The 24,477-nt window shown below is 41.5% G+C and overlaps 2 protein-coding genes across 2 annotated transcripts; both read left to right on the top strand.

Annotated features, from left to right (window-relative positions):
- Positions 1-6,404, top strand: six4a (SIX homeobox 4a). Its single transcript, XM_063908489.1, has 3 exons — positions 1-867; positions 2,392-3,086; positions 4,164-6,404. The coding sequence occupies exons 1-3, from the start codon at positions 143-145 to the stop codon at positions 4,757-4,759; spliced, it is 2,016 nt and encodes a 671-aa protein (XP_063764559.1). The 5' UTR covers positions 1-142; the 3' UTR covers positions 4,760-6,404.
- A 5,782-nt stretch (positions 6,405-12,186) lies between these two features.
- On the top strand, positions 12,187-14,489 carry LOC134881898 (homeobox protein six1b). The gene is made up of 2 exons (XM_063909494.1): positions 12,187-13,049; positions 13,803-14,489. Exons 1-2 carry the CDS (start codon positions 12,490-12,492, stop codon positions 14,095-14,097), a joined length of 855 nt encoding a protein of 284 aa, XP_063765564.1. The 5' UTR covers positions 12,187-12,489; the 3' UTR covers positions 14,098-14,489.
- The last annotated feature ends 9,988 nt before the right edge of the window (positions 14,490-24,477 follow it).

Here is a 24,477-nt window from a genome sequence, read left to right as displayed (position 1 = left end):
GTAAAAGTCACGTTGGAAGGAAAAGGGGAGAGAGATATCTACTTTCAGCTGCTGTCAGATATCCGATCGCATTCGCATGGCGAGGAGGTAACCTGATCGAGCTGGGAGGAGTGACTTTACCAGGGAAGGCTTGAACAAAAAAATGTCTTCTTCTTCTGCCGGAGAAGTCACAACAGCAAATGACATCAAGAGGGAAAATGTGAAGGAGTTGGAGAAGCGGGAGTGCATCAAGCTTGTGGCGCTGGACGCAGCGGAGTTGTCCATGGAGCGCAACACCGATGCGGTGCGCACGGAGCTGTTGGTGAGCGCCGCTTCCTCTCTGGCTTTCTCCCCGGAGCAAGTGGCGTGTGTCTGCGAGGCTCTGCAGCAGGGAGGTAATGTGGACCGGCTGGCCAGGTTCTTGTGGTCCCTGCCGCAAAGTGACCTGCTCCGCGGCAACGAAAGCATCCTGAAAGCTCAAGCCCTCGTTGCATACCACCAGGCTCGGTACCAGGAGCTGTACAGTATTCTGGAGAACCACAGTTTCAGTCCCTCCAACCACACCTTTCTGCAAGATCTGTGGTACAAAGCCCGGTACACCGAGGCGGAGAAGGCGAGGGGGAGACCCCTGGGCGCCGTGGACAAGTACAGAATCCGGAGAAAATACCCTCTCCCCAGGACTATCTGGGACGGCGAGGAGACTGTGTATTGTTTCAAGGAGAGGTCCCGAAACGCGCTGAAGGATCTGTATACCCAGAATAGGTACCCCTCGCCCGCCGAGAAAAGAAATCTCGCCAAGATTACAGGACTCTCCTTGACCCAGGTCAGCAACTGGTTCAAAAACAGGAGACAGAGAGACAGAAACCCGTCCGAGGCACAGTCAAAAAGGTGAGGAAACAAAGGGAACACATTTCATTCACATAGAGGAAATTATTAAAATGAGTTCTGGGTGTGCGTAAAGTACGCATTAAAACACGTTTAATTTAAACATTATTTTAATAAGTATAAGAAAGCTTTTTGTGGAATGGGTCTAGTTTACAACCATTCTTTCACACACATTGACTGACAATATTCAGAGTATTTAATAATCTCGTGTCGCATTTATTTCAAGGACTTGAAAATGGGAGCCAATACCGCTGATAATAAACCAAAAAGTGTGCGTAAAAGGGTTTGGAGCACGCTTTTAGTGTTTTGAAATATGAAGCGGTTGCCATTCAGATCCGGTTTCAAGTGTGTTGGTGCTAAGGGGCATGGAAACCATAAGCGACTAAATAACATAGTAACCTCCACACTACAGTGACTGGACAGACACGAGACGCAGCTGCTGAGTTAGAGGAAACAATTAACAAGTTATTTTTATTTTTTATTTATTTAATTTGTAATATTTGTGTGGGTAAAAGAGGAATACACACAAACACAGTAGTGCGTAAACGTACATAAATCATTTTCCACTTTTTTCCCTCTCAGAGCCTTTCTCAGCTCCTGCGTTTCATTTAATAATCCTTCACACAAACAGACTGATACGTAGCTTCTTTCATGTTTCTCTTTCTCTGTGAACAAAGCTGACGCACACCTGGTGGAGGTGACCCCTCTCTCGTTCACACGAACACGCACACGCACAACACGCTCACAAACCAACGTACACTATTATCGACTCCCTTTGAGTAGCTATTCAGAAACAATATTTTAGTATTCTATAAGTCGGTAACCTGTGGATATTTAGATTTTAACTTTCTATGGTAGTGTGTGTGTGTGTGTGTGTGTGTGTGTGTGTGTGTGTGTGTGTGTGTGTGTGTGTGTGTGTGTGTGTGTGTGTGTGTGTGTGTGTGTGTGTGTGTGTGTGTGTGTGTGTGTGTGTTGGTAGGGGTGCAGCTGCTTGAATCAATCTTCTGTTCTTTAAAAAAAAAAAGGTCCTTCATTAATAAGTGTTACCAACTACTTTTGTATAGACTTAATGGAAACAGACACAATATGAAAGGCCAATCAGAGCACCATTTTTAAGTTAAGAAGATATTTAGATAAATCCTCTCAGCCATTTGTTTTGTAACGACAGTGCTGGCAGTTTGTCACTCCAGAATTTATTGCGCCAAATGGTTGCACGGTTGTTGACGTTGGTGGGTTGTTGTCAGTGCAGCTCTCCATGAGGTAAGGGAGGGCTACACCTTCCCAAACACAGCCTGCTCTTCAAAGCTGTGCAATAACACAACAACAAATGTGACTCTGGGAAGGATGGAAATAAATGCCAATATACACAATATATCTTATTAAATTAGGTGCTTGAGAATTTGAACTCTTTGCTTAAAAACAAAATGCACCCACGGGAGAAAAACATGTTCATTTTCCAATCTTATTTTTAAATCCTTATTTTGTTTTCTTTGTTTTGTGACACACCATTTGTAATTTTGTTTCCAGTGAATCTGATGGAAACCACAGCACAGAGGATGAGTCAAGCAAGGGCCAGGATGAGTTGTCTCCCCGGCCACTCTCTAACTCCTCAGATGGTGTAATCACCCATGGGACCCTGCCCATTCAGTCAGGGCCTCTGGACAGTGGGGTGGTCATTCAACAGATCGGGGACATCAAGCTGCCTGCTGGATCCAACGGTGGCAGTCTCTACAATGGAAGTCTAGTGACCAGTAACAACGGCGTGTTTCACAACGGTGGCTCGTCTTACCTTCACACGCCTGGAAACATCCTCTTCAACGGGCTCAATCTGGGCATCCAGCCGCTGGCCTTCAACCCTCTGAGGCCGTCTGGAGGGGTGCTGCTGGGGGGCTCAGGTATGGACATGCAGATGCAGACAGGGCATGAGAAGGGACTGGGCAGCTCTGCGGAGGACTCAGCCCTGCAGTACGCCTCCTACTCGGGCTGTGTGAACGGATCAGATGTGAAGCTGGAGGGGGTACACACCATGGCTGCTCAGAACGGTGGCTCCTCTGTGCTCACGTACAGCTCCTCTTCAGGAGCGCTGCAGCTGGGGGGCTACAGCCTGGTCCAGGTACCAAGTGGAGTCTCTGACAGCGATGGCAGCTCATTACTCAACAGCGACGTAGGTCTTCCTCCACTGCAGCTCTCTTCTGCTTCATCTTCCTCAGCAATCACACAAGGTGGGTTCTGATCAGAAATGGTAGCATGACAATTATTTGGATATGACTCGTTGATTTAGTAAATTTGGTATAATTTATGGTCTGAAATGGGGCCATACCACTTAATGAATTAGAAGCCTCCACTGTGTTTCCCATTTTTAAGCAGTTAAGTATGTAGTGAAGCGTTGAGGACCAGAAAAATAATGAAATTGAGGTCTATAAAACCAAAATCCATCCATAGTCTTCTTTACTATGATCAATTATACAGTAGACATGATATACTTATATTTCACAGCTTGATAGCCAATATGTGGGGCCCTTTGCCCTCCTTTAATGTTCCAATGCATGCTGCACATCCCTGGTGGTTTGTCAACAGGTCTCCACTACGTCCATCAAATATATCTGAGCTGTTTTATTCTTGGCTTGTCTGTTTTTGGACTGTAGCCCAAAGGGCCAATACTACACATAACACAGAGCAGAAGAAATGGGGCAGGGCCACACACACACACACACACACACACACACACACACACACACACACACACACACACACACACACACACACACACACACACACACACACACACACACACACACACACACACACACACACACACACACACACACACACACACACACACACACACACACACAAGAAGAAGGTGGTCCTTTGAAAACCCAAGAGATGAATAAAAACAAGCTCTGATGTCGCCATCACTCATCATCATTGCACTCTTGATCTGCAGAGTAGGGGAAATATGTTTCATACAATCAGAGGCCATGCAACGCACTAACAGGGAATACGCCATTACAGCACTTAGTTTGACAAAAAGCAGAGAATCTACAGCAGGATGAATAATAAGGAAAACAGAAAATTGCCGCTTGCTGTTGAGTACTGGCAGGCCTTTTCGCTCGTTCCCTGGGGCACGGCGGGGTCGAGCTTAAGGAGCACAAAGTGTGTGAGACACACAACAGCAATTTTGGGGCCAAGGCCTGCTGTTAATGAAACTTATAATTCTGTGAGGAATGAGGAGGGGATTGGGAATGTGATCCAAACTGAGGAACTGTATGTATTGATCTTTTGTTGTATTTCCACAGGTACCATGTCTCTGAACAATGTAGCGGTGAGTTCCCCAAGCAACGACTCCTTCCAGCAGCAGGACAAGCTAGCCATGACGTCCCTGCATCACAGCACCGTCCTCTACAGCATGGGCAACGCAGGCCAGACATCCATCAAGAAGGAGCCTCTGGAGGGGGGCGTCTACTCTTCGTATCACCACGGGCTCCACCTGGACGCCAGCGGTCAGCTCAGCTACACCACCCCAAACTCAGAGGAGGGTCCTTCCAGCCAAGGTCCCGTCTCTAGCACCGATGTCTCCGCAGTCAGCTCGTCCAGCCCTGAGCCAGAAGTCTACACCACCCTCACTGTCAGCACGCCGCTGATGGCCCAGCAAACGGACCACAGCAGCCACCACCTCCACCCCACAGAGTACCTTGGGGGCCACGAGATCCGGGGGCACCTGATGGGCTCCGGCATGAACAGCAACTACATGAACCTTTCAGACAACAAGGTGGCCTCGGGGGGTGTGTGTGAGATGGTACGGGCGATGTGTGGGGAGATGGAGGCTGTGGAGGGGAAGGAGCTAGCCAAACTACAGACAGTGCAGATGGAGGAGGACATGGCTGACCTTTGACCTCTTGCAGGGGAACTCTGCCTAAACAGTGATATGGTGAATCATTTTACTTTTGTGTGCGAGTGAGTGTGTGAGTTCCTTTTTCTTTCTTTTTTTACCATTCATTTCCTTTAAATGTTAAATTATTTGTGTTCATTTAACTTTTACAATGCACTCTAGTGAGAGTTGAGCCCTGTGGTTGGGATTTTTTAGTTTATCATTAAAATTAAAAAAGTCTATGACATGTTTTAAAAGCCCTGTTCATAAGATGAAACATTACGACTGTTACGTGCTAACAGAAGAAGAAGTGGCTGTATGTGTTCGAGCCGTGTTTAAATGTTCATTTTTTATAGACAACACCTGCTACTTCCTGTTGAGTGGATTTGATCTGCAGAAGCAGGTGCTGGAATGCCTCGAGTCATGTGACCGGGATGCTCCTCCAAACTAAATGCGTCATATGGGTCAAACCAAAAAGGTCATTAAGAAGGGGGAAGAGGGAGAGAGCCTCTGTGAAAACGCTCAGTTAAACAGCTTCACTTAAGGACAGCACACACACAGAGAATAGGTCAATAAACACATAAAGCTGCTGATTTAGGGAAAAAAGTGTCCTTCAATTATCACTTTACATTTCTTTTAAAGCCTCTCAAGTCCTTGCAAAACCTCTTTTTGTGCTTTTTACGATACCAAATGAACTAGGAGTGTTGGACTGCAAATGTGCCTTTCTGCTACTTAAGAATAAACAATGGCAAAGGTCTGTTTTGGCATTTGCACTACCATGATGGCATTGCAATGTAACATGTTTCAAACAGCCTTCATGTTGGAGGGTTTGAAACGCCTCAACAAATGCACACTATTTCAGTAATGACTCATATTTCAAGCCTCATCGTCAACCTGTGAGACCATGACGTGAATTATGATCTCGAGGTTGTTCACCGTATGTTGTTTATAATGCTGCAACTCATTGTATGTTAACTAGATGTGATGATGCTATACTATATCCTGTTTCATTTGATGTGTCTCTCCAAATGTCATTAATGATATTTTTCTATTAAGGGATTGTAATAATCTCTCTTTGCATGGCGTCAAAATGTTTTGGACACTAGTGCCTTTTGCTTTTGTTTCCTGAAAAACACTGAAAGTGAGCTCGGTCGTAGCTCTCATGCGTTGGCATGCCGGCAGTGACATTGCAGCCTCAGAGATTTACCACCGCCGCCGCTGTCACTGGCACATTTGTTGGGTGTCAGTCGAGGGAAAGACAAGAGAATGTGGAGCCCATTTGTCAAGTGTGTCCAGTGCTTTTCACAACAGGGGCCTAATTCCTCGCTGTCATACGTGACCATAATAGCACATTTCAGCCTCATAGCCAACTCACACCATGCACATCTATCAGTGCGTCACAAAGCTTTATGCAAGTGGACTAGAAATACTTTTCTCTGTCAAGATTTATGACACAATCCCATCAATTTGAATGGCCGTTTCAATGAAAGTATCCTCAGTGCTTTAATGTCATATACCAAAAATGAGTTGTGGGCAAATAGTTCAACTGATGGTCATTCGTTTTTTTTAATCTTAGTTTGAATTATATGTTTGTTATCTGAAATTATGTGAATGTATTTTTCTAAATCTACATACTGCAATAAAAGTTTATATTTATAAAAACATAAAACAGATTTTTTTTTACTTTATTATTTTTCACAGATTTATTTTCAAGATAATAAAATTAAGGAATAATCTCTGAGGTTTTCGATTATTTTAGGCACACAATATGTCTGTAATAAATGTAAGTTCATGCCAGACAGAAAGCATATGTCTTCCCAACATTTAAGAGTCCTATGTAGCCAAACTGAGGATCGGGGGAAAGTGGCATGCAGTAATCCAGCGGGCCTGGTGCTGCTCTCTGAAAACCTGCGGTGATCGTTTGCACATGCCTGGCAACCTGGAGTTCATTAGCCCTCCTTTTCTCATCTCAGCCCCTGTAATTCAAATAAACAGCAATGAGATTTCCAGAGGTAAAGCTCTTTTTGGGTGGGGGGTCTGCAGCTCCCCACAGCTCAGTCCAATCCAATGGCCTTTTCCCCGAGCAAAGGCCGAACAACTCCCCCACTACTTTAACATGTGGAAGAATGAATCTAAGTAGCTGTCACTCACAGACACTGAGCCACTATCCAAAAAAGAGCCTGAACTCCTCTCAAGGCTTGAGGGGATTCTCCCTAAATTCATGAATTTCCAACCCTATGCTTGTTCACTCAGTGGGCACCCGACCAAACCAGCAACGAGAGATAAGATGGAGACAAGGTTTGACAAATGGTTGAACAGCGGGGGATTTTTTTTAATTCACAGCGTGTCTGTCGTGGATTATAGGAGTTGTCCTCTCAGCGGATCCTGGCTAGAGGAGTTATATATGATCTAAGTGATGACCTAAATAAACAGAGGCTGTTTGTCTGTGCTCACTGTTGAGGCACAGAGAGAGAGAAGAAAAATGGGAGAGTCTAGCGGGAAAGGGAGGGAGAGGTAGGTACCCGGGATAAAGTTACCTGTGCACAGGTGACCTCGTCGCCATGGGCAGTGGATTAGCTGATTGTTAGGTATCAGGTAACTCCTCCTGTAATATTGAAGAGGGTGAAAACAGCTTTGTTGGAGCCCAGAACAATATCCCATTCGCAGTATGGTCCGTGGGTCTCACGGGGAGGGGGCCACAGAAAACTCCAAATTCCACCTTTTGTATTGTGCCTATAAATTAGACAGGAAAGGAGCACAATTGTTCCCTCACAGAGGATTGGTGTGCATTTTTCATGAGGACTGCTGGTTGTTGAATTTTACATTTTTACTGCTCCCCTTCATGTGGTAATATCAGGATCCCCATATCTAAATAGTAATGGATCATTCTGTCCACAATTTCAAATATGCAATGTAAAACTTACTTGGGTGTGCAGTAAAAAAGGGGGGAACTCCGCCAGAACTCTGGCCTTATTAAAAACACTGACCTCTGATCTTTCAGATGGTTTCAAAGCTGACATTTAATGCAGCGCAGCAGACTGCAAGCCATATGTAACATGACCTGGGGAGCACGGTACTCCACTGCTCCACGTCCCACTAATGAGAGGGCAGGGGTCAGCGGGTACCAGCCTGCTGCAAAGACCCACCACTACTGGCCAAGGCATGAGAGGACTTCTCCCTCCTGGCAGAAACTAAATCTGCCCCTGGCTCTCGTTGGGTTGTGGAAAGTAGGTGGTGTTTATGAACTAGAAGGAATAAATGTCCTCAAGCCTTGTTGATTTTTCTCTTACCTCCACTTAAAATAATTGGGTTGTTGCTTGGCAGGGTGAAAGGTATGTGCACTTCATCACCCAGTGTGGGAAAGATGCAACCAGCATGATTCACTGGTTTCTTCAGGACTGCAAGGAAAGAGAGCACATGTCAGTTTTGAGAGTGCATTTGTGAATGTGACACTCACACAGAGGCAGCAGCTGGGAGGCAGCGTCAGGTCCAGCACATCCCAAAGAGAAAAACAGCACTTTGTAACAGGAGCAGCAGCAGATGAGACCTGACATGATCAGTGGAGATCACGCACACACACACACACACACCTGCTGCTCAACTGCCTACTAAAACTTTGTCATTAGCTAAAACACATGCATCCTCTGAGGAGGAACGTCCTGACTTGTGTGATAGCACTGTCATGGCGCCCCCTCCCTGCCAGCAGGCACATGGTATAGCAACAGATCCGACTATAATCCTTCATTTTGTTTGTTTATGTGTTTGTTTCACCACCTGGTTGTTTTCTTACTCCAGCCCTGCAGCTGAAAAAAAGAGAGATTTTTCCTAATCATCTGTATGCCCGGGGCGTGTTTACCGAGCAGAGCACTGTAAAAGCCGAAGCCGTAATTGCATATTTGTGGAGGTGGTCCTCTGAGGAAATGCGTAATGATTTTGATGGGGGGCTAACCCCAGTGCACTTGTACCAGGTCTAATTTTCCAACATGACAGGAAACTCTGTTAAGCTGATAATTGCAGCTCCAATTTCATTTAACTCACTCATGTCAACAGTTTTGTTTTGTTTTGAGAGAAGGAGCTGCTTTTTTTCTTACTGCCTTTCACCTCACAGAATAAATCGCTTTAGCTCTTAATTAAATGCACACATTTAAGACATCTTGGAATAACCAGAAACTGAACACCAACCGTTTACTATTGATAAGATTAAGCAATCTGTCAATAAATGTGCAGTTAGTGAAATTATAATTGTTTGTGATTGAATTATGTCTATCAGAAAACAGAAATAAAATAACTGTAGTCCTACCTCTTGTAATTAAGCTTGTCTTTTAAATTTGATTGGATAAATAAATATATTTTCATTGTAGTCTATGTTTTTTCAGTGCAGTAAAAGGACACCCTTAAGATGTCACCAAAACCCCTCCCGAAAAAAAACCCTGGGGACCAAATAAGACATTTTTCACTTAATTTAAACAGTATCGGCTTTGTTCCAGTCGATACAGCTGAAATAGCACTTAGGATTTAGATAGAGTGAAAACCATCTGTTCAGTGAGCCAGTGGTCGGTTCAGTTCTCAAAAAAATAATATCTCTCCTATAGGAAACACTGGCTTTTCTGATGATGACATTTTTATGAAGTGTTTTCTGGTGTTTTGGAGTTGGGACTTTTCCTTTCTTCGTTTTCTCCCACAGGACCGGAGTCACCGTGACTTTTCGTTTTCTCAGTAATGTACGGTGTAATAAATTCCTATAATAATAACACAGCTATTTTCATAAATCAGTAATCAATAGGCCCTACGTCGTTTTCACCTTCATCAAGAGATGGGATAATTTAACAAGCAGAGGGCCACATTTCTCTGAGGCCTGTACCTCTCATTAAACCAGTTTAATGAGAAATGGAAAAAAGCGTATTTTCTCCCGGTGAAAACTGTGACTCATTTGGGTTTTCCGGAAAGGCAATGACTAAAACTTGGAGCATCCATCTGTGATATTTAACAGCCCTGAGCGTCCAGGAGAGGCAGGCTGATTCAATGCGTTTTATAGGTTAAAAGATGAGTTTCACGTAAAGAAAATAACAAGAATAAAGAGTCCCTGGCCCACTGTGAGAGGAGTAACGAGTGATAGCCTACCTAAGTATTGCATTACTTCTCGGGGTTTGAGAAGCGCATGCAGCCCTGGCCGTGTAAGAGGCGGAGAGTCCACATCTTGAAATAATCTCGCCCCCCGGGCTGCTCGGGTTAAAGGAGGAGGCGCGGCGCAATGTGGTAGAGATATTAGAGAAACCCGAGAGCCGCTCATCAGACAGCTCATTTACTGAAGCTCTGAGGTTTTACACACAGCCGAGTGCTGCTGGACCCCGGCCTCAAGTGGCCTGAGAACCTGTGTGTCCACTGTAGACAGTCCAGCAGTCAATCAGAGGATATTCGTCATGTTTAGGCAATATAGGACGATGGCCTTACCACACGATAACATGAGAATGAGCTGTTTTTAAAATCTACTTCCCTTTTATTTTAAATACAAATTCTTCCAGGTTACATACATCATGGTTTTATCCATTATTATAACCATTATAATACGGAAGTTTATTACAGGTTGATGACATTGCTAAAAATATTGCTGAAAATCATTCAAATAATCCTAAAACTTCAGGTGTTGTAAAATGCGACTAGTTTTCGTGTGATTGATTCGATAATGTGATATTTCCTCCAGACAACTGTTGTAAGAGTGCATTAGTTCAGGCGGAAAAAAGCTTCCAGTCTATCTGATAAATTATCAAATAAAACGTTCAAAAAAGTGGTGATAACGTTTAACTGCAGTGTTGTTTTAATTTACACTTTTAAAAAAAGCATATTCACAGCCTGACCCAACCTTATTCCGTCATTCTGAATTAAATCTAATTTCTTTCAGCAGCATATGCCTACATTCCCTGATATTTCTGATTATGTTGTAGCCTATTTGGAAAAACATTACTGTTTTTTTCATGAAATAATTTAGGGAATAAAAGGTTTTCCGGAGTGGAGCTGTTTACAACTGTTCTCTGTTTTTTCAGCTGTCTGCCGCCACAAAAAAAGTTCAAAGCCTTCTATCTTTACAATAAAAAAAACATTTTAAAGAGGTCATCTTCTCAAAACGTTTTAAGGGAGTTTGTTTAGTTAAATCATATTTTCTAGGTCAAATCCTCTTTCTTAAACCAAGGGAGTCTAGTTTCAGACACTGCAGATAAAGAAATGTGATCTATATGGCTCGAACCAACAACTGCACCATCAAGAACCAGTGTGGCAGAGAACTCATTTACTAATGGATTGGTATAGTGTTTCACCCCACAGAAAACACTGGAGCCAGTGCGGTGCCCGTCTAATCCCTGAAATATAAATGTAGGCTACAGGCTGGAAGGAGCTCTTCAAAAACACGTGACGAAAAAAAGAAAGAAATAAACCTACAACAACAAATTAAAGGAAGGAGTGGGTCTGAAATATCTGTCCAGTATTTAATATTCATTTGAAAATCTACAAACAAAATTAAAGAAAAGTCTCTGTATAAAACCAAAAGTCTGACTTAATAAATTAAAGCTGGACTTATCTTTAATTGTACACATTTATACGAATGTGAAGGCTGCTGTCTGTTATTTACAATCTTATACACACACACACACACACACACACACACACACACACACACACACACACACACACACACACACACACACACACACACACACACACACACACACACACACACACACACACACACACACACTTTAAGTGCTGATTTCCTTTTCCTACTAGTGGTCTATGTCCCGTAGCACGTTTGGCAGGTAGTTTAGATTTTCTCCTATAAAAAGGCGTGCGTAATGGCACAAATTGACTCAACAAACATGGGCACTTATTAGATTATATCACCTCATAAAATAAACGGCTTCGGTAATTAATAGAGTATGAAAGGTGAGGATACAACAAAATGTTCAATCTGCATGTAATTAAGGTGGGGGCGTCAACCCTGATCAGCTGTGATGGTCATAAATCTCGAGTTTTAAAAAAAATATAGCAATCAATATTATCTTTTTTGCAATATTAAAAGTTCTGCACACTAATCGTTGGTTGATTAAGTGATTGCTTTTAAGTGTGTTTCAGCCCTTCAAGTAGATAAACGTTCTTTTACTGATAAAAAGTTGTGTGTTGTTGTGGCTTCACCCTTCACTGGCTGTGATTACTGATAACGTTTGGAGATGCAGTGTGTGGTTTTGACCCACCAGGGAAATCTGGAAGCCTATATAGTTGCCGGCATTACAGAGGATGTATATTCAGAACATGTTAATAAGGCTTTTTAAGAGGTCTGTAATAATTGATTAGTGTTTAGGTGCTCTGCTCCCTGAGCTGCAGCGGCAGAGGGACTGTGGGGGCGGGAGGTGGGAGCGCTCCTATTTCAGCCCCTGACGCACTGCCTCTGGGGAGGAAACGGAGCTGCAAACTCAGTCCTGCTCTGCTGTACACGGTGCAGGGCAGAGGGAGAGCCAATCACCGAAACGCACAGGCTCCCTTTAAGCCTGACATATCTCCAACAGGAACAAATTGTCCCAACAATCAACATCCCAATCTGCTGCGCGCATCAGGGGCTGGAGTGGAGAGGATAGCCTATAGGCCTGAGCTGCGCGGACGGATCGCGCTGGATTGCATCGCGACAACAAACTATAAACACTGAGAAATAAACGACAGCTATCGTGTTGGATACCAACGATTTGGGCGGAGGCGCAAGCTCGGACATCATGTCTATATTGCCGTCATTCGGGTTTACGCAGGAGCAAGTGGCATGCGTTTGCGAGGTGTTGCAGCAGGGAGGGAACCTGGAGAGGCTCGGCCGCTTCCTATGGTCCCTGCCCGCCTGTGATCACCTCCACAAGAACGAAAGCGTCCTCAAAGCTAAGGCGGTCGTGGCTTTTCATCGGGGAAACTTCAGAGAGCTTTACAAGATCCTAGAAAGCCACCAGTTTTCTCCGCACAACCACCCAAAGCTGCAGCAGCTTTGGCTTAAGGCGCACTACGTGGAGGCGGAGAAGCTGCGCGGACGGCCGCTCGGAGCTGTAGGGAAGTACCGGGTGCGGAGGAAATTCCCGCTACCCCGCACTATATGGGACGGCGAGGAGACCAGCTACTGCTTTAAAGAGAAGTCCCGGGGTGTCCTGAGAGAGTGGTACACGCACAACCCTTACCCTTCCCCGCGGGAAAAGAGAGAACTGGCCGAGGCCACAGGACTGACCACCACGCAGGTCAGCAACTGGTTCAAAAACAGACGGCAGCGAGACAGAGCAGCAGAGGCGAAGGAGAGGTACGTGACACAGCCTCGTTGCTGCCTGGAATAAATACACAGAAATATTATAATTTTTGCATGTTTTAAGACAAAAAAGGAGGTTTGAGTTGGAACAATATATTTCCAAAACGTGGCTTAAAGCAGCAACGGTTCTGAAAGTGCAGGAATCGCAGTTTTCATATTTCTAGCTCTTTTATTTCTGATAATGAAATCTTTTAATTAATTCTGAGTGTTTTCAAAATGTGGGTGTTACGCCTATCTAGTGCTTAAATTAGACTATTCCTGATAGCAATATTAGTGAGTAAACAGAAGCGTGTTGTTGACAAATGTTTGGCTTTCTTCTGATTTGAGTCTCAGTTATAATATACACCTTTTAAAACACAGACGTTTTGGAAAGGGGATCACATTGTGTGTGATAGTGTTTGAATCATTCAAAGAGCAATACGGTCACATTTAGTGAACTTTTCACGTTTGAAAGGTTAACTTAGGTTACAGAGGAGTAAAATAAAGTACACAACACGTGGTTTAAAGTTACCGGGAACATCAACAGGAAGAGAAACAAATGTGGTCAAAACACCTTTACAGAGAAGTTCAATAATTAAACTTCCTTCTTTATTAGTTTTACTTCAATGGATACACCTACTATGTTTTTGTGGTAATGCACAACAATTAAGGAAGATTTTTTTTTTGCTTTGTTGTCATCAACGGATTTAATGCTATTCTCCCCAACTGATCGTATTTTTTCTAATTTCTCCTTGTTTTCATTTCCAGAGAGAACAGTGAAAACAGCAACGCAGGCGGTAACAAACAGAACCAGCTGTCCCCGCTGGACGGAGGAAAGTCTCTCATGTCCAGCTCGGAGGACGAGTTTTCTCCACCCCAGAGCCCCGACCCGAACTCAGCGCTTTTGCTTCAGGGCAACATGAACCACCCCGGGGCCTCCGCGTACCCCATGTCCAGCCTGGGGCCCCCACAGCCGGTGCACAGCATGCACGGACACCCGCACCAACTGCAGGACTCCTTGTTGGGACCTCTAACCTCCAGCCTTGTGGATTTGGGCTCTTAAAGAGGCTGCCAGATTATTTTATTTTACAACAACAGAAAAAAAGAGGACTGATAAATGTATCAGATTGATGTATGAAATAACACTATAGTAGCTACCTTATAATATAGACTGACTTGTCTGTCGTTAAATTTGGTTAGAACAAAATTCCTTTTATGCGCTTAAACTGTATATCCCCACTGACAGGAGCATTTTCGTCTCCTGCACACGAAAACACACAAACAGGACCTGTCTGAAACTCTTAACTCGACGAGACACTTAACTGGACTGCCCATTTGCTTAATTTATGATATTTTGTTGATATAAAAGGATTATGGCAACATCCTGCGATGGAAACTAAGAGGTAACGTTTTCATTAGTCATGGTAATTAGTTTCCAATAAAACAAAAGTAATACATTTGTCTCTGTGTTATTTGTGTTTAGAGAAAAAAATAGACATTAATTTTATTCTAGATTATAGTGTTACAACAAATGCAAAACAAATTAATCTGGACTATTTTTATTGTAACCATTGTCTAATTGGGAACTGGTGAAAATCAGGTAAATATTTTTTGTAAAAAATGTTTTAACCTGTTAAATTAGGCTATATGTTTGCCTGCTGCTAAGAATGAGTAAATACATGCAAAATGCCAAGCAATCAACAATATTTAATACACTGGAGAGATATCAAACATAAAGAGTCATTTTGTGTCAAATATTAAAATCTGCTCCACGGGTTCTTTGGGATTTTAACAATAACAATGCTAATTAAAATCATATAATTCAAACACAGAGTCATAAAGGGAAATTTAATTATACAAACGTGAGTCAACATGAGCAGCTGTCTGTCAGGAGGCGCAGGAACCAGCTTCGGTCCCTTTGAATGTCTGCTCCGTAATATGATGACTGAAGGAGAAAGGATTTTTTTTTTTTTTCCCTTTTTCGTCATTTTCAGCCCGAGTGCTGCGGATCATTGGCTTTTTGTTGCCGTGTTTTCTTTGCTCTCTCCGAGAGTTTGTTCTGTCGGTTCCGGGCCATGGGAAAGAGCCACCACTCAACCTCTTATACAAGCTCTGGATATTCAAACATCCCATTTGAAAAACGTCATTGCCTGATGAAATCAATATAGATACCCTATAAACAAAAACAAAACAAAGCAAAACAAATAATAGTGGTTCAAAAAAGAGACATTTAACTTCTTAAATAAAATAAGACAAGCAGACACTCCCATAAAAATAATTTCAATAATAAACAACAACAATGTGCCAATTATAATAATAAATAAAGGGACTATATTTGTAGCAGGGAATTTGAAAATACGTTGGCCTGAGAGCAGGAATCTGGTGAGGGCAGCTCTCCTGTCCCCCCACCCTGCACTCCTCTTTGGGCTCATGTCAGGGTAAATTGTTTTGAGCAGAGAGCACAGAGGATTTCCTGAGCATAATCTGAAACAGTCGCTGCTAGCATTACTGCCTGATTGCAAAGATTGCAGGGCTGCAGGGCTGCAACGCCCGGCTTCATGGAGGGACCTTGAGGTATTCTGCATCCCGGAGGCCTCCCTCCCTCTGCCTGTCTCTCTCCCTCTGATCCCCTCAGGTCTACTAACAACACTGGGGCTGTGCTCCCCATATATCACCTACAGAGATCCATATGGTTGTGCTTGAGCGATGTGTCTGTCTGAATGTCCTCAGCAGACCTTCCATCATCAGGCTCTTTGGTCAGTGTTTCTTCTTTTTACCTTTTTAATCTAACATGTGAGGAGAAATGTATGCAGTTATTATAGTAACTATAGTTGTTATTTACTTGTGTACAATTAGAAATGCCACATATTGTAGTTGTCAATTAGTAAAGTTCTTCTTTCAGCATTTGACCTTAAAATAGTATAGACTCAGCTAAATACATTTACAGTATTACAAAGAAAAGCCCCAGTCTTTTTTTTCTTCATGCTAGTAGATTATCAAGGTAAATTAAAGTACATTTTAGCTTATTTGTCAGATGTTTGGTTGGTCTAACAATGCATCGTGTTCATAAAGTGCAATTTATTATATTCTGAAAAGTGTAAGATATACTGTATCTGATTTCCCTAAAAATGTAGCACCTTAGAAGTGTTAAATAGCATAAAATCCAAATACTATAATAAATAGTAAACCACCATAACCTGAACATTTCACTGAAAGCCGTGGACTGAAAATTAGTTAAAGCAGCTTTTTAAAAATGTTTTAAAGAGTTCAAAAATATGTATTGATAATTAAGTTAAAGTTAGGAAAAACAACTTTTCTATTAGTTATAAAGCATTTAAAACTCGAAAGCTTATCTTATTTGCCTTACCAGGAACGTCTGGGTGTTGTTTGATCAGATGTGACTGACAGCGGCCTGCAAAAGTAAACATTTAAATCAGATGTTGATTTGCTGAATCTTGATTGGGAAAAAAAATATGTGAGATACATTTTTTTCCACACGATCCCAGACACTTCAAACCTTGAGACAAAAACAAACAAACAAAAAATCATGAGTCATGAGTAAAAAAATCCAACTAAAGCAAAAAATAGTCTGCTCTACGAATCATCACTCACAATACGAAGCTGGTGTCTTCAGGGCTTTTGGGGTTGATACTAAGAAAATGTACGTAGTTACTGATTAGATTATATTGAGCATTTTAAGTTCACTGAAAATATTAAGAATTTAATTAAAAGATGTCAACATTAATGTGACGTGTTCTTACACAGTTAATCCTGGTTTAATCAACAACTAAAAACATATAGATAAAAATGATTATTGATATTTTACTTTAAAAGCAGTCACAGACTATATGACTGGTTGCATTACTGAGGTATCAAATTGAAAGAATTAACGGATATTTTTAAAGAAGGGAAGTTTGCTCAGTGCAAGTGGATTAATTGAATATACTAATGGCCTTTGTTGTACTATATTAAGATATACATGTGTATTATAGAAGCCTTCAGTGTCACATTCAACAGAGGTCAGCAGAGAGCAGAGGTCCCACGAATCAGATATAATTCTGACCAACCACCACAGCACATGTCCCTGGCACACAGTGTGGCTAAATATTCACAAATTAACAAACAGGTGATCACAAAGCCACCAAAGCGACTCCTCATACCTGTTAATCTAATGACAACATGTCCGGCAGGGTACACACACAGCAAGGATTAAACCGGCTCTGTGCAACATGACAGAGGGAGGCTACCAGAGTCACCTTCAGGATGTGCAAGAGACTAAAATCAATCCAACACGGAAACTCTGACATTGCTTTTAATCACATATGAATCCCTCGCTTCCGAAATCAGGAGGGACAATAAACTCTCTCCTGCATCAGCCACTGTGCCCTCCTCCCATCAGACATGCAACAAGTGCAAGTGGTAGGCGTGCTCCGGCCTATAGACTAAATGACAAAAGCTGGAGGTAACGTCGGTCCATAAAACACGCTAGCATCAACAGCTGCTGATGGCAAACAGAGTCCGAGTCATCAAAAGGGCATTTCATTTCTCATAGTTGTAAGTGGCAGTGGCTCTAAATCAACAGCAGGAAGGGCCCTGACATGTGCAAATAAACATGGAGAGTAGCCTGCATTAGCCTGCGCCGCCTGCCTCAGCTGACTTCATGTTTTCTCTGGCATCAGAGTCAGAGTGCATCTCTTATAAGGACAAAATCCAAAAATGAGGAACATTTGCTCGAGTTGCCTTTCATGGTCTGCTGGTTGCAGGTAGCATTGCCCCACATGGGAGGAGGGTGTGAGCCAGGTATCTATAACCACAGGCTGTATGAGGGGTGTGTGTCAGAGAAGCGGGAGATGGGGGAGAGAAGGGAGTGGGGGGCAGGCGGGTGATGAGGGACAAAAGGATCTTTTCAGGTCTGCCTCAGAGGGGCGGGGGTGGCGGTGGGGTAGAGAGATTTTCTTACCAATGATGCATGGATCTGACAATGTTCCTGCCTGGACGTAGCCAGAGGCAGTGTGTGTGTGTGTGTGTGTGTGTGTGTGTGTGTGTGTGTGTGTGTGTGTGTGTGTGTGTGTGTGTGTGTGTGTGTGTGTGTGTGTGTGTGTGTGTGTGTGTATCTTAGAATATATAACTGATTAAAGTAAAACATTATCCTGATGGCAGTGGCAGGCGTCTGCTATGTTTCTATGACATAAGTGTACAGAGATCAGAGAGATTATGCTACTCCGCACCAAGAAATGTTAATTATGCTGATGTGGGAGCTGCGAGCCAAAAAGTAGGAAGCCTTTTCGTCCAACAGGAAGCTCTTATGTGACAGAGCTGAAAGAAATATTTATCTCTTTCTTCCAGTGAGATGAGTGATGGATGACCCTGGGTTCAGATGTGAGGAGGAGGAGGAGGAGGAGGAGACGCTGCAGTCGATCCCTAACTATTATGGTGTTAAGTAGCATGTTGTGTGTCAAATGAAGGACATCATCATACATTACCTGATGAAAGGGGGGAGTTTTATAATATGTTACAAGAGGAAAAGACAAAGGACAAGATAAGATGTGTGTGTAATGTCTACGAAAAAAAAAAATGTTGCCAGGAGGCTCAGCTCATATAACAAACTCTTCCAGAGACAAAACCCGGCTCTGGTTGCTGAGAATCAGATATGTATATTTTTGGAGCTTGGAGAGAAAGACGATAGTGGCATTAGTCTGATAGGTTTGAGCAGGAAAGTGACTTCAGTCTGGGAGGTTTTAGGGATTCTTTTGTGAGGACTAAACAGATTTTCTCAGTAAGTTGCCGTTTTCAAGATGAATTAAAACAGATCCACTCAAACCAAACTGAAAATGTGATAATTGAACATTATATGTTTAGCAGACACTGAGAGCAGGAGCAGTATGCTAAAATACATGAGATTTGTTATTAGTTATACCTCACATGTTTATAAAAAATGCAAATATATAATCTAAGTAAAACTTTTTTTAAATTGTCCTCAAATGACATTTTATGTCAATTTCAGAATCATCCTGTTTTGCCGTCTTTAATTATTAAAGATGGTGTTAATTTATACATTTCTTGTTGTCAACAAATACAACGATAACAACAAAACCAACAATGTGTTGGTTTTGTTTGTGGCTTGGTCTCACTGGTTCTACTGCCGATGTAAATCTTTGAAAACGAGACACAAATATATATTTTATTCCTTTTTTTAAGACCCTTTAATCTTCCTAAACAGCTGGTCATTCTAGTTTTTAGCAAAAACTGCTAAAACAAGAATAACTAGTACATTTACAAGGAATCTTTAATCTGTGGATTAATACACATTTGTTGAAAGTGACAGAAAAGTGTACCAAAAGGCAGAAACAGAGTGCTATGTCCTACATAAACTGAAGTATTGATGGATTATTTAAAATATATATTTTTTAAAAGCACAGGTTTAAAACATTGAATTTGAACTAGTTGATTAACGTTTTAGAGAAGAGGTTTGTTGGTTGATCTAAGAATGAATTTCACATTATTATCTTTGTAGTCAGTACCAAAAATAGCTACATATCCATGCCATATAGCGTAATTGCAGAGGTCGGAGAAGTACTCAGATGTTGTACTTGAGTAAAAGCAGAAGTACCAGAGTGTAGGAATACCCTCTTACAAGAAAGTCCTGCATGCAAAAGTTTACTCAACTAAAGTACAAAAGTATCAGCAGCAAAATATACTTAAAGTAAAAGTACTCATTATACAGATTGGTCCATTTCAGATTAATATATAATATGTTTTGATTTTCATTATTGGTCAATAAAGTGTTACCAAAGCTGCTAAAGGTGCAGCTAGTTTTAATGACATTGTATACTGCAGGGTAGCTTGTGATTTTACTCCAGGTGGAACTAAAGTCTGAATTAAGTGTTGATTATATTTCACATCATTAATCCAAATCTGTAAACTCAGTGGAGTAACACAAGCATAAAATGGAAATACTCAAAATTTTACTTGAGTACAGTACATAAGTAAATGTATTTAGTTACTTTACACCTCTGCGTAATTGTTGACAATAAACTATTAAAATGTATCCGGGGGACTCACAGTTACAAAGTGGGAAATGGTGCTTCCTTGGGAAAAATATAAAACATCCGCCTCAACCCTAAAAGGGAATTTACAAAATAAACATGTGATATCCAAAAAAAAGAATCTCATTTAAAGGTTTTCATTCTGCCTTGAACATCTCTTCTACTGTAGAAGTATGAACCGAACATAAAACAGCCTTGATGGATTATTTTAAGGAGCCAGACATAACCAGAGCCATAATGACCGTGTTTGGTATCATATTATGGGCATTATTTTTTGCAACATGATTAATAATTGATACTTCTGCAGACTGTTTGCAAGATATGGCTTGATGTTCTGCTTCGATATTCAGCCAAGAACGACTCACGAGTCTAAACACAGACACACCAGTGATCCAGCTCAAGGGCTTTTTGGGAGGGGCAGGGGTGGCAGACACAACAAGAGGAAGTGGTATGGGATATGGGATAATGAAATACACCTCACACTCCCAAAGGGCATCACCTCACCTATCCTGGGGCTCACAAATAGCTCAAGTAACCAAGCCTCCTACTTCACACACATGATCCACACCCCGCTGTGCCAAAACTACACCACAGCTACCCTCCGCCAGGACCCTGCAGCTAAGAGCAGATTGTACTTTATTTGTTTGCCAACGTTGGAGTGACAGCAGCCCGAATTTGAGCTGCCATCTCGCTCCCCTCGACCTTCATCTTCAGGCCGCAGAGCAGGAGGATAAAATACCCTTCTAGGTTTCCATGCAGAAAAAAAAGGAAAGAAAAATATTCAGGAAATGAAAGTTGTAACACGATCCTCTGGGTGCCAAACGTCTCCCTGAGCAGGGACAAAAGGCCCAGAGAAAAGCTGCTGCTGGGCCCATTTTAGCCTGCACATGATAGAAGAACAGGGAGAGAAAGTAGAGAAGAGAAGGCATGAAATTAAGACAAGTTAGAAATTAGGAATTATTGGAGATGCAGTGGGGGATGTACTGAAGTTATTTCCTCAGACAGTGAAAGAGGAGGAGGCTGCTGCAGTGATGAAACTGGTTTGCTCCTGCAAGCCCTCTGTGCTCAGAGCCCCACATCCCACAGATATTCATGCACCAAGCAAAATAAACTTCCCATTCCGGCACTGCAGTATGTTTTCCAGCAGGCCTCTCCTGAGAGAAATCCTCCAGGGCTCCTCATTCAGCACTCATGGCCAAGTCGAGTGTGTCAAAGGCAAAAACAAAGAGAAAGATCAGGGTAAAATAACATATTCTAACTGCTCTAGATTGGTATTAATGGAGCAGAAAGAGAGAATACTTCTTGGTCTGTCTGCTGTTTGGCAAGTACTTTCTTCCCTCTAATAAATCTTGTGCCATGGTTGATCAGTGGGGCACCCTGGCAGCGTGAGGGAGGGAGGGAGGGAGGGAGGGAGGAGGAAATGCTGGTCCCCTCAGTGCTGGCTAGTGCATTTGCAGCATGGTGTCAGCGGCCGGTGGTAATTACCAGGCTCTCTCTGAGTTACCGCTACACCAATGTGCCACCGGCTCTGGTATGCCAGCTAAGCTCTGATATTAGGCACAGAGCTGCCACTGGACAGTAGGCTCAATGCGGCAGAGACAATCAGTGTATCTGTCTCTGTATCCATCTATCTACTGCATCTATGTTTCCATCTATCTTGTCTTCCTGCAAAGGTGATGATTGTCTATGCAGTACAGGCTGGGGTGCTAAATTAGTAGGATTTTTGTTGTTATGTGGGAAACATGTTTATCACATGTGGCAGCTATAATTACGCACAACAGAGCTGTCATCTCACTCCACCACAATGACTGAGTTGTCTTTATTAAGGCTGCACTTTGGAAAAACATTTATGTAAATCCACTCACCGATCAAAGAAGGAGCAAAGAAGAAGGAGCCTTCTCATCATCATTCTGCAGCTGGATGCAGACGGCTTGTTTTTCAGAGAAACACGGAGAGAAGAAGAAAATCCGTCAGTGAAATACTAGTGGAGACTTGATGTTTTAAAAGTGAAATCCAATAATTTCCTTAGAAAACCTTTGTTACAAGTATGTGATTAAGAATTTTCTAAGTAACACACAAGGAAGATTTTAAACAATCACTCAAGGATATTTTGAAGATAAAAAAAAGCAAAAAACCGTCATGATTAAGCAATTTGATGTTTAATTTAAAAAGCGACATTACAATCAGTTGAGGTGAAATTGAAATGCTTTTTTTGGGTTGCTTTGGCAGGAATGTCTTATGGAAACACACGTGTGAAATTGTCAAATCTAGCTCAACTTCTCTGTGAATTACTTTTGTATTGCTTTCAATTATGAAGCAAATATTTAAAGTGTCAAACATTACATTTAACACAATCATCACACTTTGGTTTTCTGTCAAAAAAACACCCTACACACAACACACTTTTACAAATATTCATTAAAAAAGACAGAGATTAAAAAAGAGCATTTAGACACACAGCATGCACACACAAAAAAAAAAATAAATAAATAAAACAGTGTTCTGCATAACATTGAGTTATGACACATGGAGGATAAAACATTGGTCTTCAGATACAACCTTAAACAGTGTATTTCCACACTGATCCATCCAGAATAGTTCGTAAAAACTGAGTTACAACTAAACATTCCTTAGTCTTCATCCATTTAATAGTTAATACTGGAATAAATATGATATGAGCATGATGATTTCAGGTGTATCCAGTATTATGTTCTACTTGGCATAATGAGTTTTGACAAAACACAAATAAATGCATGTCCCTGCACAAATTCCTATTTAACCAATATACAATTTGTATTTGAATATATAAATGATTAGGAAGCAGGGGGAAATAAGAGCAAGCAAAAACAGATAGTTTCCACTCCTTTCTTTCACAGAAAATGTTAAACAATAAGAGTCTGTTAACCATTTCAGAGAAAGTGCAGTATCGCTGTGTATTATGAGGAGAGGCGGTGTGTAACATGAGGATGAGCTGATAATTGTGCAGGTATTTCAGTTCAATGACACTGGGACTTTTGGAGCTCTATGGGATCCCATGAAGGGCAGACTAGGGTCTCTGCTTCACTCTCTCTGTCTCAGAGTTTGGCAGGTTTATAACTGTGACCCAGGAGCATGACTGAGAAAGGCTCAAGGTGCTGAACTTAAACTTGGCGACAGCTGCAGAAACTAGAGACCAGAGAGTTTAAATTTAGACCGTTAAAAATCCCAACTGGTGCCCTCGCCCTGCCTCAACACTTTCTTACACATGTACGTTCACACCCTGCACTCAGTAATGCTGTACGCTCATTTACACTTGGGTCCATGTTTACTGCTGATGTACCTGTAGTTTGTTTGTAAATGTGTAGCCTACAGTCACCATGTTTTTAAGAGCTTTTTGTATAGCACCATATTATCATAATGTGAATTAAGTATTCTCATTAAATGGAGCCCAACTAGAGGCATAAGCCAAAATAAAAATATGTTAAAATTAATCAAAAACATATATGTCCTCGCAGACTATTGTCTCTAGGGAGAGCTGTTCACTTTTTCAGTGAAAGACGTTATAAAAGTTTTCGTTAATTATGTGAGAATTTTCACGAGTACATGAATATAACATTGAATCTGCAGCTTGCAGCACTGAGTGGTTTCCTCTCTATTATGGATCTTGTACACCATCTTGTGGTCAGAACTCAGTACTGCAGGACAGAAACCACATACCGGCATGCAGCTTAAAGTTTTACCAATAAACAATAACTATATAAATATAAATGATATATTTATGATATTAATATTGTTTATTGGCATAAAAACAAACACATATTTGTCACAGTGCTAATCTGAGTTAGAGATAAATGAGTTATGAATTAAAAAATGAAAGTGTTTACTGATATACATAAATATAAACAAATCATATCTGATAAAAGAAATAATGAAGTCATGTAAAAATAACGTCAAAGCACAATTTATTTCATATTTATGATATTTCTGAAAAAAAACATTTCATTTGAGCGTTCAAACATTTTCATTCAAATATGAATATGAAATAAATACTCATTAATAAAACAACATTCAACTAATGTTTTATAAAGGTTAAAAAGGCATACTGTTAAAAATATTCTAGATATAAAAAAACAAAAAAATAAATCTCTTTCTCCGGTCACTGTCTCCATCTAGTGTCCAACCCGGCACCTAACTCACTGAATTGAGAGTAACAGCAACAAATATTATCTTGTCATGCTTACTTTATTATTTCCCCCTCATTGTAAAAAGACAATATACAGTTTTACACATAAAATATGTTGCAATACTTGTTGAAATAGACCCATGGTAAAACAAGGACCCTCACGGACCCACATTACTAAGGTCACTTCTGTGGTAAATCATTTGTGGTGATTTAATTATTTGCACATTTGTTTGAC

This window comes from Eleginops maclovinus, chromosome 19 (genome assembly GCF_036324505.1).
Source record: "Eleginops maclovinus isolate JMC-PN-2008 ecotype Puerto Natales chromosome 19, JC_Emac_rtc_rv5, whole genome shotgun sequence".
Lineage (NCBI taxonomy): Eukaryota > Metazoa > Chordata > Actinopteri > Perciformes > Eleginopidae > Eleginops > Eleginops maclovinus.
Note: the sequence above shows the minus strand (reverse complement) of the source record. Positions and strands in the feature narration are given on the sequence as shown.